We start from the raw sequence: 14919 nt of genomic DNA, 5'->3' as shown, positions 1-14919 counted from the left end.
CGCATAGATAAATGGGGCTGCGCATTGTAGCATTCAGGATCGTGACAGACTATAGTATCGCGGGTCAATATCAACTTAAAATCAAAAGATTTCTTCAATTTGAAGACTTACCAGTTAAGTTGAAGTATTGAAAACAGGCTTCGGGCAACGTTTGGTTCTGCCAATAGTCCCTTTCTGTTCGAATCGATGACTGAATGTGACTCGGTCAAGAGGACCTTGGGAGAGCTACACTGAATTGACGGCCAGTGCATGCGCACACAGACATCTTATCCGTTCATGGATTTGAAATTTGTGCGCATGTGATGTGTGCTCATGCGCTGGCCGTAGTATTCAGTGTAGCTCTCCCAAGATCCTCTCGACCGAGTCACATTAAGTCATCAATTCGAACAGAAAGGGACCATCGGCAGAACCAAACATTGCCCGAAGCCTGTTTTCAATACTTCAACTTAACTGGTAAGTCTTCAAATTGAAGAAATTTTTGGATTTTAAGTTGATATTGACCAGCGATACTATAGTCTGTCATGATCCTGAATGCTACAATGCGAAGCCCCATTACGCTATGCGTATGGGGCTGCTGGTCGCAGTTAATTGCATGATTACTAAGACATGAGAGCACTTTGTGGCGAGTAAGTCTCACAGTGTTAGTTATATGAAAGTTACTTTAACCTGAAACACAAACTAAGACAAGGAAATTCAGGGAAACTTTTGAGGTACCAAAACTTTATATTATCCTTAAATTGAGTTATATATCATTTTAAAGCTTAGAGTCTGCTCTTTAAGAATCTGCCCTTAACTGGAAATCCATGTCTGGCGACTTTTTTTTTTTTTTTGGTTTTGTGACGCAGGGTCACAATTAGATTTGAAGTAACTGATTTGATGCACACTTTTTGATGAAATATTCCGTACTTGCCTAACTCTCCAAAGTGTACTAACATACAAATGGTGCACCGGACAGAGTGGATGGGTGAGAATTGGATACGTGAGTTTAACTTTGGAACTGTTCAAACCCACTCACTGCGCTTGTGCGTTTTATACTGTTCCAAAGTTAAACGAGAGCATCCAATTCTCACTGATCCACAAAATAGGCCTGTGCATTATTTGTATTACAAAATGGGCCTATAAATTCATGAAATACAACCATTTTCCCCATCATGCGTCCTGTACACCTACTACTGTACACTATACAAGACTTGAGCCATGCGTTCAGAATTTACCGGACACATTGCTCAGTGTAGATCAGTGAAAATCAGTTCATGACAACTGACCAATCAGATTGCAGAGATTCTAAAGCCCATTTTATGATAGGGGATGAAATGGGAGAGGGTGTGGAAAGGGGTATCTTCCTCCCACGTGAGGAAAATTTTGCATTTTCAGAATTGAAATTAAAGGATCTGGTGCATTATGAGTGAAATATTTGGAAAATTTTCCTCATTTTTGGAATTATTGGGGTCAAAATGACAAGTTCGCCCCCTAGCCCTCCAGGATTGACACCCTGCATACGAGGAAGCTTTTGCATTTTTAGCTCACCTGAGCTGAAGGCTCAAGTGAGCTATTGCGATCACTCTTCGTCCGGCGTCCGGCGTCCGTCGTGCATAAACTCTTACATTTTCATCTTCTTCTTGAGAACCCCTTGACCAATTTTCACCAAACTTGGCAGGTAGCATCCCTAGGGGGATAGGATCTCAATTTGTTCAAGTTGGCATCGTACCCCTCCTGGGGGGCCCCCAGAGGGGCCCAAACCCCCCAAAATTATGGAATCTACTTCTCTAGAACCAGAAGTGATAGAGCTAAGTTAATACTATGAATTAGTATTTGGACTTTTTGAATTTGGACCGAAATTGTAAATTTTCATCTTTTTAGCACCCTATCACAAATTTTCACCAAACTTGGCAGGTAGCATCCCTAGGGGGATAGAATCTCAATTCCATCAAATAGGCACCATGCCCCACCTGGGGGCCCAAGGGATCCCACCCCCCTCCCCCCCCCCCCCCTGTTAGGAATCTTTACAGATTTTCTCTAGTACTGGAAGTGATTGAGTTAAGTTAATACAATGAGTCAGTATATTGATGGCTGTTGTTTCAAGTTTGTTCATGGGAGAATCAGGGGTGCCCTCCCCCCACCCCCACCCCCTTGGGACCCAAGGAAGCAGGATGGGATGGGGGGGTCTAAATGCATGCCTACATTTTCATCTTCTTGCTGAAAACAACATAAAGGATTTTCACCAAACTTGTCAAGTAGCATTCCCATAGGGATAAGATCCCAAAGTGTTTGAATGGGCACCATGCTTCCTTGGGGGCCCCAGGGGGTCCAAACCTCCTAAACTAATGAATATTGAATAATATTTTTCTCTAGTTCTAATCAAAAGTGATAGGGCTTTTTTTTCCAAGCTGCATAATCCAATGTTCTATAAAGTACAGTGTACTTGGGAGGTATTTTTACCAGTTTGATAGAATATGTAAATGGACACCATGCCCCCATTCTCAAAGCTACCCGCACCATAAGTTTCCAGTGTTCTCAGGTAAGAGTCTGCAAGAATGCATGGAAGGTGAACTTGCGATACTCAGGTGAGCGCGTGACCCCCGGGTCTCTTGTTAGAATTTAGATGAAAATATCTTGTAGACACATTTATAATGGAATTTGGAAAATTTTCAATCCCAGAAGTGAACTTAATCTATGGAGGGAAACCCTCCATTAATAATGATATTGAAAGTATCTACATATCTCTTCCCACCCACCCGATGGAACTTTTGTATTTTTTGTAACCGAAGTGTCAGATCTGGTGCACACTTGAGATGAAACATTTGGAAATCTGTCAATCTAGAAGTGTATCAAGGAGAAAAGACCGAACGGGAAGGTTATGGAAGGGGGTAGGCCTATCCCCCTCTCACGCGAGGGAGATTTTGTATTTTCAGAATTGAAATTGAGCCATCTTTGTATTGGATGAAATATTTAGGACAGTTTTCTATCAAAAAAAAAAAAACATTTCCACATCTCGGGAATTACGAGGGGGAGCAAAATGATTCATAAGTTTGCCCCTAATACATTCAGGGGGAACCATCCCCTCCCCGCCCTCCCCCCTCCCACATCAATGCTTCTGCATATGAGGAAACTTGTGTAAGTGAAGGATCTGCTGCACACTCTTGATAAAATGTTAGGAAATATGTCAATCTCAAAAGTGTACAGAGTCTATCGAAAGGGACCAAGCGGGGGAGCTTTTGCATGTTTATGACTGAAATTCAATGATCTGGTGCATACTTCTGTGGTATTTGGACAATTTTCCATCAAAAAAGTTCGAGATGTGTCCTCATCTCGGGAATCGTTTGGGGGACAAAATGATTTGTTTGCCCCCAACATTTCCATGAGGGCGGAGCAAATGCTGTGATTGAAATTCAGTGATCTGGTGCATACTTCTGTGGCGTTTGGACAATTTTTCATCAAAAAAGTTCGAAATGTGTCCTCATCTCGGGAATCCTTTGGGGGACAAAATGATTTGTTTGCCCCCAACATTTCCATGTGGGCGGAGCAAATGCTGTGATTGAAATTCAGTGATCTGGTGCATACTTCTGTGGTGTTTGGACAATTTTTCATCAAAAAAGTTCGAGATGTGTCCTCATCTCGGGAATCGTTTGGGGACAAAATGATTTGTTTGCCCCCAACATTTCTATGAGGGCGGAGCAAATGCCCCCCCCCCCCGCAGGATCGACGCCCCTGATCATCATCCCTGTGTATGCCCAAAGATGTATCCTGACCGAGTCATCAGAGTCATTATCGTTTGCTCAATCTCTGATTCAGGAAATGGAGGGGGGTTCAATTATGGCGGTATTTTGTTTGTTTGTTTGTTTGTTTTTGTACGTATATTTGCAGATGGTCCCGAGTTATGCAAGTTATAGCATGTATAAATGTATAGGCCTATTTTATTTGATGTTTTCAATTTCTGGACTATGCCTTGTGTCAATATTACTATTTTTGTGAGCGAGCAAAGTGAACAAGCACTGGAGAATATCCTTTACAAAGATAGAATACTGTTAAGCTCTGTTTAGCTGTGTGCAGGCGGGCGGAAGAATGTCATAAAATATACCAAAATTGATACAGTGACATTTCTGCTTCTTCCATTTTTTTTTTTTGAAATTTAAAGGACAAGTTCACCTTCATTAACATGAGGATTGAGAGAATGCAGCAATATAAGAACACATCAGTGAGAGTTTGAGGAAAATTGGACAATCGATGCAAAAGTTATGAATTTTTAAAACTTTTGTGTTGGAACCGCTGGATGAGGAGACTACTAAGGCTCGTGATGTCATATGAGTACAACAGTATAAAGAAAATGTAAAGAAAATTCAACATATTTTCACTTTTTATGCCTCCGCCACGAAGTGGTGCCGGAGGCATTATGTTTTCGGGTTGTCCGTCCGTCCGTCCGTCCGTCCGTCCGTCCTTCCGTCCGTCCGTAATGAATTTTGTGGACAAGGTAACTATCAAAACCTGTTGAGGTATCCTAATGAAACTTGGCATGTATGTGTATTAGGGGGTGAAGTTGTGCCTATCAACTTTTGGGTGCACATGCTCAAGGTCAAAGGTCAAAAGGTCAAGGTCAAATACATAAAATTTCACTATTTCCACCATATCTATTGAATGCCTGAAGATATTTTCTTGAAACTTAGTGTATACATGTATTACCCAATCAAGATTCTCTGGTGAAAGTTTGGGTCATGAGGTCAAAGGTCAAAAGGTCAGGGTCAAATACATGAAATTTCACTATTTTCGCCATATCTATTGAATGCCTGAAGATATTTTCTTGAAACTTAGTGTATACATGTATTACCCAATCAAGATTCTCTGGTGAAAGTTTGGGTCATGAGGTCAAAGGTCAAAGGTCAAAAGGTCAAGTAAAAATATCAAAACTTCTTTTTTTTCTCCGTGCCTTGGAAAATTGTTCAAGGTATCTTCATGGAACATAGTATATACATGTACTGACTGGAAGTGATTATCTAGAGAATGTAGGGTTCATGGGGTCAAAGGTCAGGGGTCAAAGGTCAAGTGCAACACTTCAAAATTTTACTATTTCCCTCATATTTATGCAATGCCAGCAGGGTTATTATTTTTTTACACTTGGTGTATGCATGTGTAACCTAATAGAAATTCTTTGGAAAGTTTTTTTTTTCTTCTTTTTTTGCCTCAAAGGTCAAAAGGTCAAAGATCAAGTGAAAGTGCTGAACTAACTTTTTCCTCCATATCTCGAAGTGGCTCAAGTTATCTTGAAACTTAGTACATATTATGCATGTTCTACCTGAAAGTGATTATCTTATGAATTTTAGGGTCAAGGGCCAGATGAAAATGGTAACAATTTACTATTCAATTCAGAAATTGCACTTTTTCTCCACACCTGTACCTTGAAAATTACTCAATGCCTAAATGTATGAATGGGTCAAAGTCAAGTTAAAGTCCTTAATTCCCTAGATACATGCTCTCCTATTCATCCAATTAAACCTAGGTCAAGGAAGGTGAACATTCAACACATTTGTGACAAATTTGTCATTTCAATATTTTGCCAATTTTGTGAAAATGTAATCACACATTGTCCACATGTACTATCTAGACCTATTGGAAAAATCATGCATTATGGCGGAGGCATACCAGTCGCCAAAGCGACATTTCTAGTTTCGCATAATAAAAGAGCACTTGACTTGCCTCTTTCTAAAGGCAATGGGAATGATATTACCCATAACATATGTCAGTAACGAGTCAAGGGAATGTGCACTTTTTTTAAAAGATGAAATTTTGTGAAATTCTCTTTATATTTTCCTTATATTGTTGTACGCATGTGACATCATACACTGCAGTAGTCTTCTCATCTAGCGGTGACTGCACAAAAACTTCAAAAATTTATAACTTTTGAACGGATTGTCCGATTTTCCTCAAACTTTCAATGACGTCTTCTACTAATATTGCTACATTCTCTCAGTCCTAATGTCAATGAAGGTGAACTTGTCCTTTAAGGGGGGATGATTGTACAGGCCATCCCCCCAATTTCTGGGGGATGCATGGCAACTGGTATACCTCTGCCATAGCAACATTTCTAGTTTTATACTTGTAACATACCTAAATGCGATGTTAACAACATTTTTTCAACAGAATGTGGTTTGGATTGAGGCAACTCTCTCAGTTTTTAGGCATTTGATTTGAAATTTGACACAATAATCAATTTGATATTATGTAGATGTGCAAACATCATCTTTCATAAATGTCAAACAACATGTTGTAATGGTAACAGCATTTTTTTAATGAAAATCATAATGAATTTTCTGGATTCAACTAATTCACTCAGTTTTTGAGCGTTTGACTTGAATTTTAGCACATATGGCACTGTGATTATTAACTACATATGCAAAGCACATCTTACATGAATGTTGAACAATGTGTTGCCATGGTGACTGCATCTGTTTCATTAAAAAGCATACATAGAATTTGTGGATTGAGATACTAGTTACTCCCCCAGTTTTTAAGCCTATGACTTGCATTTTGGCACATATAACTGCTATAGTGTATATAGATGTGCAAGCTTCATCTTTTGTCAATGTACAAACCATGCATTCAGCAGCGACAGTAACAGCTTTTTGTTATTATTAAATCATTTAAGAGTATTGTGCATTGGGCTAACTCCAAGTTTTGAGCACTTGACTCTAAAATTTGGAACACTTGATCATTATAATATGTAAATGTGCAAAACCTGTTTTTCATCAGTATTAAACTGTGTTGCCATGGTAACAGCATCCTTTTGATAAAGAGCATACAAAAATATCATGGATTGAGCTAACTCCTTCAGTGTTTGAGCATTGTAACTGATATCACTCGAAATCTTGCACTTGTGTCCATCATATTATTTAGATATGAAAGCTTTATCAATTTTCAGTGTCATGTAATGTGTTGGCATGGTATCAGCATTTCCTGATTAAAAAGCATATAAAAGTAGACATTTGGCGCATGACCAATATAAATATTTTGAATTGGTAAACACATATCTCATCAATGTTGAAAAATGTAGTGCCGTGGTAACAGCAATGTTTAATAGAAAACACAAAATATGGTGGATGGAACTTACTCAGATTTTGATTAGGTATCAATTACATTCAGTGATAGTTCCAGTTTTCTTCATCCATACATTATTCCTCTGATTTGTCACAAATTGATGTTTGATGATAATATGCTGTTTCTCCCCATGCAGGCTTTAGGAGTGGTGGAGCTGACCAACCAAACTGCTTTGTTCACACCCCAGGAATGCCTGGCAACTGGTGAAAAGATGTTTTGAGAACGGCTAGAGAACTGATGAAAGTCCAGTAAATGGAGCAAATGATGAACCAGTATATCACCCAATTTACCTGTTGATTACCATAGTTGATTTAAACATTCATGGAAATATTTGATGCATATTCATACCAAAGGATTACAATTTGTACTGCAGTGAATATTTTATCACATCTACTGGGGCCTTTAAGATATTCAAAGGCATGGAGAGAAGATAAGACAGTTGTGAGAAGTAAAATCAATACATTTCTTCTTTCTGTTATGTGAAATGGACTATGCAGAATACAGTATGTAAAAAAAAATGCAATCAGATTTCAACATCATAGATAGATTTCAAAGTGATTAAACAATCTGAATGCTATTTCAGGGTATGAAATTATAAGTTCTTACCTACATCTTGCAGAAAACCACATTCAATTTAATTAAATGGTCTCAGAGAAATGTGGATCTTTGTAAAACAGTGCATGGGTCCTTTCTTCCAGATTTAGCACTAGGATGCTCTTGGCATTTTGTAAGATGCAAGCACTGTAGACAAAGCTTGGAGGGAAGGGATTCCTAACATGCTCTACAAAGATCTCAATTTTTCTGTGACCACTGAAGGAAATTGAATGGGTTTTCGTGTAAGATGTACATGACAAGTTATAGTTTCACACTTTAAAATCGCATTTTTATTGCTTCACCATTTTATGCCTACACCATGAAGTATCGCCAGAGGCATTATGTTTTTGGGTTGTTCGTCAGTCCATCTGTCCCATCTATAATCAATTTTGTGGACAGCATAGCTGAAAAACCATTGAAGGTATCTTAATGAAACTTGGCGTGTATACAGCATGTGTCAGTTGTGCCTATCAACTTTTGGGTGCGCATGCTCAATGTCAAATGCTCAAAATTTCACTATTTCCACCATATCTTTGCGATGCCTGAACATATTTTCTTGAAACTCATAGTATGCATGTATTACCCAATAAAAAATTCTCTAGAGAATTTTTTTGGCCAAAATGTCAAAGGTCAACTGAAAATGCTAAAATTTAACTTTTTTTATCATATATCAGAAATGGTTCAAGGTATCTTCACAGAACTACGTACATATCGTCGCTAGGGCAACAAGACCTCTTATCTACAAAAAGTCAAATGTTCAGGAGAGCCAAAAAACATGGTGCCCAAAGCACTATAGCGAATGGGATAGCCTTTCCTGTGACATGCCATGGCGGCTTCAATTTTGGAGTAAGGCATTTGGGATTTGGCCAGGACATCAGTTAACCCATTATTTGACCATTATCTAAAAAAGTCATTTTCACCAAAATTTCAGATACAAGGTCTTATAACCCCAGCGACGATATGCATGTACAGCATAACAGCAATTCTCTTGGGACATTTTTGGTCAAGAGTCATTGGTCAAAGGTTACAGTTAACTCCTCAAAATTTCACTATTTCTCTCATATCTTTGCAATGTCTGATGGTGTTGTTTTGAAATTTATTGTATAAATGTATTACCAAAAAGAGATTCTCTTGGAAAGTTTTTGGCCGAAAGATCAAAGGTAAAAAGGTCAAAGTTCAAATAAAAATGCTAAATTTCACTTCCTCCATATCTCGGAATTGGCTCAAGATATCATCATGAAACATAGTGCAAATTTATGCATGTACTGCCAGACAGTGATTTTCTTGGGAATTTTATGGTCATGGGGTCAAGGTCAAAGGTCAAAGGCCAGGTTAAATGCTAACATTTTGCTATTTGATGCTGAAATTACACTTTTTCTCCATATCTTGTGGATACTCAATGCATAAACTTATGAAAGGGTCAAAGTTCAAGTAAAAACCCTCAAATCCCCAAATAGCCAAATAGCCAAATAGCCATTCATCCAGTTAATCATAATTCAAAGAAAGTGAACACAACACATTTGTGACGAACATATTTCAATTTTTTGCCAATCATGTGAAACAGTCGTCACATATAGTCATGACGTACTATAGACATATTGGGAGAACCATGCATAATGGCGGAGGCATACCAGACACCATAGCAACATTTCTAGTTAGTTATTTTTGCAGAAAGTCCAATTGTAATTTTGGTGGGGAATGTACGGTACATGTAAAAACCAAATGAGAAGACATCTAGGGATACACAGAGATGCCAGCCGTTACGGATTTGCCGTATTTCCAATTTTTGTACCCTTGTTATGATGTTACTGTAAACATTCAAACCGTTACGGAAAAGACAACAGCTACACATCATGTATGGCTAAAAAGAGATGACAGATGATGAGAGGGAAACTTGACACCCATGCCAGCCAAGCCATACCAAGCTTGTGCACATTTCTGTGAAATCACAAGTGCTGACAGGCTAAACCACTGGCAAAGGAATGCACGTGTGCATTCTTTCATGCCCCAAAAGGTTGTTTAATGCCTGTAAATTGCATGGGGGGCAGGAACAGGGGTGATGAATACATAAGTCAGACCCTATAGAATCATTGCAAACAACATTTTTGTACTATTTTGTCTTTCTTTTGGCCTGAAAGATAAACATCGAACAGACATTTGTGAATCCGCAAATGTTCACTTGGCCATGCAAAAGGATCTCTTCATGACGAGAATTTAATCGCATGTCGCAAGCAAAAATCTGAAATAATCTTGTATGTCTAGGCAGAGAAAACTATCACGAGACCACATGTTGGAGTTGGTGAGACTTGAGAGCTTGCTCCCTGTTCATGCTCAGCGTAACTTTTACAGGGGAAGGGAAACCATAAGCTCTGCAAGTCTTTTTTTTTTAATTCTAATTTTGAATAAGTAAGAAATGGAAATGAAAATCTGGGGAAATGTCAAAACTAATGCAGGAAAGAGTGAGTACTGAATTTGACCAGCTCCTTAATTGCTTGGACAACCCGTTTTGCTCAAGCACTGGTAGGCTTAAGCCTTGATCATAACTCGCCATACTTGCAAGTGCGTGCTGTCTACTGGCAAAAACGGGGTCAAAATTTAGGGATCCGTATACGTAGTAAGTACCACCTCAGTACGGATTTTGGAGCATGCAGCTGGTAGACACGCTGTAGCACTTTTAGGACACGAGGAACTTTTGCTGCGTACGGGCTACAGATTCGCCCCAAGTACGGGCGACGTACGTGCCCTCTACAGTAAATGTGTGTTCGATGCACTGACTCCGTGCGTCTTTTAAAATTTTCCCATCGTCTCTTGCTCGACGAACGGCGCACATAGCACATGTGTGTTGAGCACATGATAAGTCTCTGTGCTTATTCGGCACTTCCCTTAGTTCAACGAAGGATGTTTTATACGTGGAGTTCCAACTGGCTGTAATTATTCAAACAGTTGTCAGATTTCTATTGATGTACAAAAGAATTCCACAGGTGCACTTGTGCCTTTGATGATTGATGTTCGACGCCGCTGTCTTGCTGAGCAATCTGAAGATTAATTTTGAACGTTATCATAATGTTGGCCATATTTTGCTTATTTATCTATTCTTCTTCTTCCAATGAGTACATCCCTCTGATAAGAGTATTGTCGTACTTGGCAGGCAAAAGCGCAGTCACAGAAACACGCAAAATAAGAGTGCAATTTGGGTGCAATTCGGGACAAATAAAAATAAATAACTAAGCTACCGTGCGAGTAAAAATAACTCCCTTCGGCTGTCTTTAACAGAGGGTGAGTGGTGTCAGACGGCTCCGGAATAACTCGAGAGACGGAGCAGCAACCACTGTTGGAGGTAGGGCGTTCCACATGCAGACAACACTTGGGAAGAAGCTGTGTTGGAAAATGAGGATTCTACAGTGTTGCCGTCTAAACTGTTGATCATGGCCTCTAGTTGCATGTAGGTCTGGTGTGGGGTACAGGAATGGAGGCCCAGAGGGGATGGCAACAAGACCATTAACGATCCTGTACAGCATGGTGACTTTGCTGTGTGCACGTCGCTCCTGCAGCGTCTGCCATTGAAGGCTTTGTAGCATCTGGGCGACACTACTCTTGTATCTGTAGTCTGCCTTTACGAATCTAGCCGCACGTCTTTGAACCATTTCGATCTGGGAGATGAGGTCCTCGGTGTGAGGATCCCACACCGTGGAGGAATATTCCAGAATGGGACGTACGTAGGTCTTATATGCCAGTTCCTTAATGTTGGCAGGGCATCTCCTCAAATTGCGTCGAAGAAAGCCGAGTGTACTATTGCTTTTCTTACATGTGGATTGGATGTGTGGCTTCCAGCTAAGACTTTGATGAAGGGTAACACCAAGGTACTTAGCCTCATCGACAGTCCGGAGTGCTGTCCCATGGATGGAGTACGGGGATGTTCCAAGGATGTTCTTCCTCTTGTTAGATATCCTCAATACTTCACATTTGTTGGCATTGAAGGACATGAGCCAAGTCTTCTCCCATTCCTGGACACTGGTGAGATCCCTGTGTAATGCATCTACATCCTCATGGGTTTTGATGGATCGATAAAGGAGGGCATCATCTGCATAGAGGCGTATAGATGAGGAAACGCACTCAGGAAGATCGTTAATGAAGACCAGGAACAGGAGGGGTCCAAGAACTGTTCCCTTAGGTACTCCCGATGTCACACTTGTGGTGGTACTCTCTTTCCCCTCAAGTATGACCTTCTGGGTCCTTCCTTGGAGGAAGTCACGAATCCATGACAGCAGGTGACCTCTGACTCCATAGTAACTCAGTTTGAGGAGAAGACGCTCATGTGGTACTTTGTCGAAAGCTTTGGCGAAATCGAGGAGGATGGCATCAATCTGTTGTTTATCATTAGGCCTGTGGCAAGGTCGTGTACAGTCACAAGAAGTTGCAACTCGCATGATCGTCCCCTTCTGAAACCAAATTGGGCTTCTGTCAAGAGATTATGGGTGTCGAGGTGGTGCATAATTTGACTGTGAATTATGTGTTCTGCTGTTTTACAGATGATCGAAGTTAGGGAGATAGGTCGGTAATTTGCGGCTCTGTGCTTGTCCCCCTTCTTGAAAATGGGTACGATGTTTATAGCCATCTTCCATTCATGGGGGATCCTCCCCTGATTTAGAGTAGCATTGAAAAGAAGACAAAGGACAGGAGCTAGTTGATCTGCAAGTTCCTTGAGAAGATAGGCAGGCAGGTTGTCTGGACCACAAGCGGTATGTGGTTTAAGGTTTGCCAGAAGCTTCCTAACCCCTTCACTGTGAACAGTGAAAGTAGGTACCGAGGGGTGTGGGCTGATGCCCAGTTCAGGTAGTGTAGATGTTTCCTCATTTGTAAAAACTGAGGTGAACTGGTTGTTGAGGAGCCTGGCCTTGGCTGATGCATCGCTCTGCAGGACGCCATTTTGCATCAGAGGTGCAACAACAAAATTCTCGCATCGAGTACTTTTTATGACCAGAACTTTTTAGGGTTACCATCTTCACAGAGCATGTCACCTATATAGGTATGATAGGCAGACCTGCATTTTTGCTGCATGAGTTTCTTGAGGCTTTTGTATTTGTCCCAATCTTCTGTCTTCTTAGAATTCTTTGCCCTTTTGAAGGCTACTTTCTTTTTCTTTGACAAGCGCTTCAGATCTTGGTTTATCCACGCTTGGCTGAAGCGGGGGGAGGAGAGTTTTGATGGAACCATGGTTTCCAGAACTTTGTGAAGGAAGGATGTAATATCTCTCCACACCTGGTCCACATTGGTGTTGGTAGAGTTTGACTCCATATATGACTTACTAAAGGCAAGAGTTTCCGCCCTGATGTTGTCGAAGTCTGCCTTTCTCCAAAGAAAGACTCTGCAAGGGGCTGGTTTCTGCCTCTTAGCACGGACGTCAGAGAGTGCAAGAACCATGTCATGGTCGCTGACTCCAGGCATTGGTATGCATTTGCTCAGTAGTGGGTCTTGCAACAATCTTCCTCCTTTTGGTCTCAGCATTACTGTTGTTTTTGATCGGGTAGAGATTCGGATTTGGTAGAGAGTCTGTTAAGTCCTGATTTCTCTTGAAGTTGTGATGAGAAGTGGCTTGCACGCTTGATTCATCACTACTAGGTGTACTAGATCCACTCTTATTTAATGAGTTTTCAATATCTGATAGAACTTGAAATTTATTTTCCGATTCACGTAGATAAGAGTCGAGTACTGAGAGTGAGTGATTTGATGAGTCACAGGCTGCACAAATCCAGCTAACATTTGACTTGTTGATTCTTTCATAGGATTCAGATGACATTCCCATGCAGTCAGTGTGATACCAGGTGTCACATGTATCACACGCAACGGCCATTCTAGTTTTTGTCCAATTAACAGCTTTCCTAGGGATACTAGGGATACTTGGGAGTGTAGGGGCCCAGATTGACTTCAGTGACATGTGATTGGATTATCAGAAGAATGGCATTATACAACAAAACAGAGTTCTCATTTGGTTTTGGTCTAACTCTTGTATTGTTTAGACTCAACATTGATGATACCCAGCATGCTTGTAGGAATCTATGATTGGTGCTCTGGGTGGAACATTCAAAGATTAAAACTGTTCCCTTGGAAGCATCAACATTTCGTGGTGGTGAGTTGGTGTTACTGGTAGAAAATGGTGTAACAAATGAGTCAGATGGTACAAGGTTTGATACCAAAATGGGCATGCAAAGGAGCCCTGCAAAAATCTGCGAGTGAAGCATTATGGGTAAGACTGACCTTGACGGTGACAGCACACATAGACTAACTTCGATAAAATCCTAGAGGGCTCCAAACGAGAGCAGGTTAAAGTTTAAAAAGCTTGACTTGACAGGCCTTGCTTGGTTACAGAGTCAGGCTTGGCTGAAGCTGAGATGGCATCCACTCAAAAATAAAATCAATGTAGGTGCAGAAAAAATATCCAAATATCTGTTAATCATTCATAAAAAGATCAGAGCATCATAAATTTTGAGAATCCTTGATGACCGTTGTATTAAGATCCATGGTCATTGACTAAGAAATGCACAGCTGGGGTAGTAGATTAACATGTCCCCATGAAATAAAGCCAGCACGAAAAAGTCACTGTATGTGGGGCTGTTCTCAACAAATTTTAAAAGATGGCTGCCCTGTTTGTGTGGGCCCGCCAGAATGTAATCACTGGAAATACACAAATGAGGCAGTGAATTCCACACTTTTTCACCAAATGTGGTCCAGAATAAAGATGACTGATATAAAAGAATAATTTTGGTGAAAAAAATCCTTCCCAAAAAGTGAAATTCAAACACATATTTCTAATAAAATCAGGAGCACTCTGAAAACTGCGCGTTGCCACGACCGCGCACTTTTAAATGAAGTGTGTAAAACAAAAGTCAATCGTGCCCAGAAATTTGTGCAAAAGTGTAAATCAGAGCTGTATCATGTAAAAATGTTTAAAACTGCACCATCCTGGAAAGCTGGTTTTATCACTTCTCTGCTTAATTTCCACAAATGAAACTAATATGGAATAGTCTTCAATTATAATTCTTTATTGCTAGATATATCAGGTTAGTGCCCGGGTATGCCCAGTCAAATAATTTTCATCTTTATTTCAGCATTTTTTGCTAAATTTCTATTTGCGCATCCTCGTGTCTGTACCACCTACCTTTTATAAGAAGGGATAGTGAAAAGTAATTACCATCAAAAGACTTATCTTCCTTTGAAAGTGGCTGGTGATTATGCAATGAG

At 40.2% G+C, this 14919-nt stretch overlaps 1 protein-coding gene across 1 annotated transcript in view; it reads left to right on the top strand.

Annotated features, from left to right (window-relative positions):
- LOC140229203 (cysteine-rich protein 1-like) overlaps positions 1-8153 on the top strand; it is a 96333-nt gene extending 88180 nt beyond the window's left edge. The window contains exon 4 of the mRNA XM_072309473.1: positions 7223-8153. Within this exon, the coding sequence (XP_072165574.1) occupies positions 7223-7293 (71 nt within the window). The 3' untranslated portion in view covers positions 7294-8153. The remainder of the gene's footprint in view (positions 1-7222) is intronic.
- Positions 8154-14919: the final 6766 nt, after the last annotated feature.

Source organism: Diadema setosum, chromosome 5, assembly GCF_964275005.1.
Source record: "Diadema setosum chromosome 5, eeDiaSeto1, whole genome shotgun sequence".
Classification (NCBI taxonomy): domain Eukaryota; kingdom Metazoa; phylum Echinodermata; class Echinoidea; order Diadematoida; family Diadematidae; genus Diadema; species Diadema setosum.
This window is presented reverse-complemented; position numbering and strand designations above follow the sequence as displayed.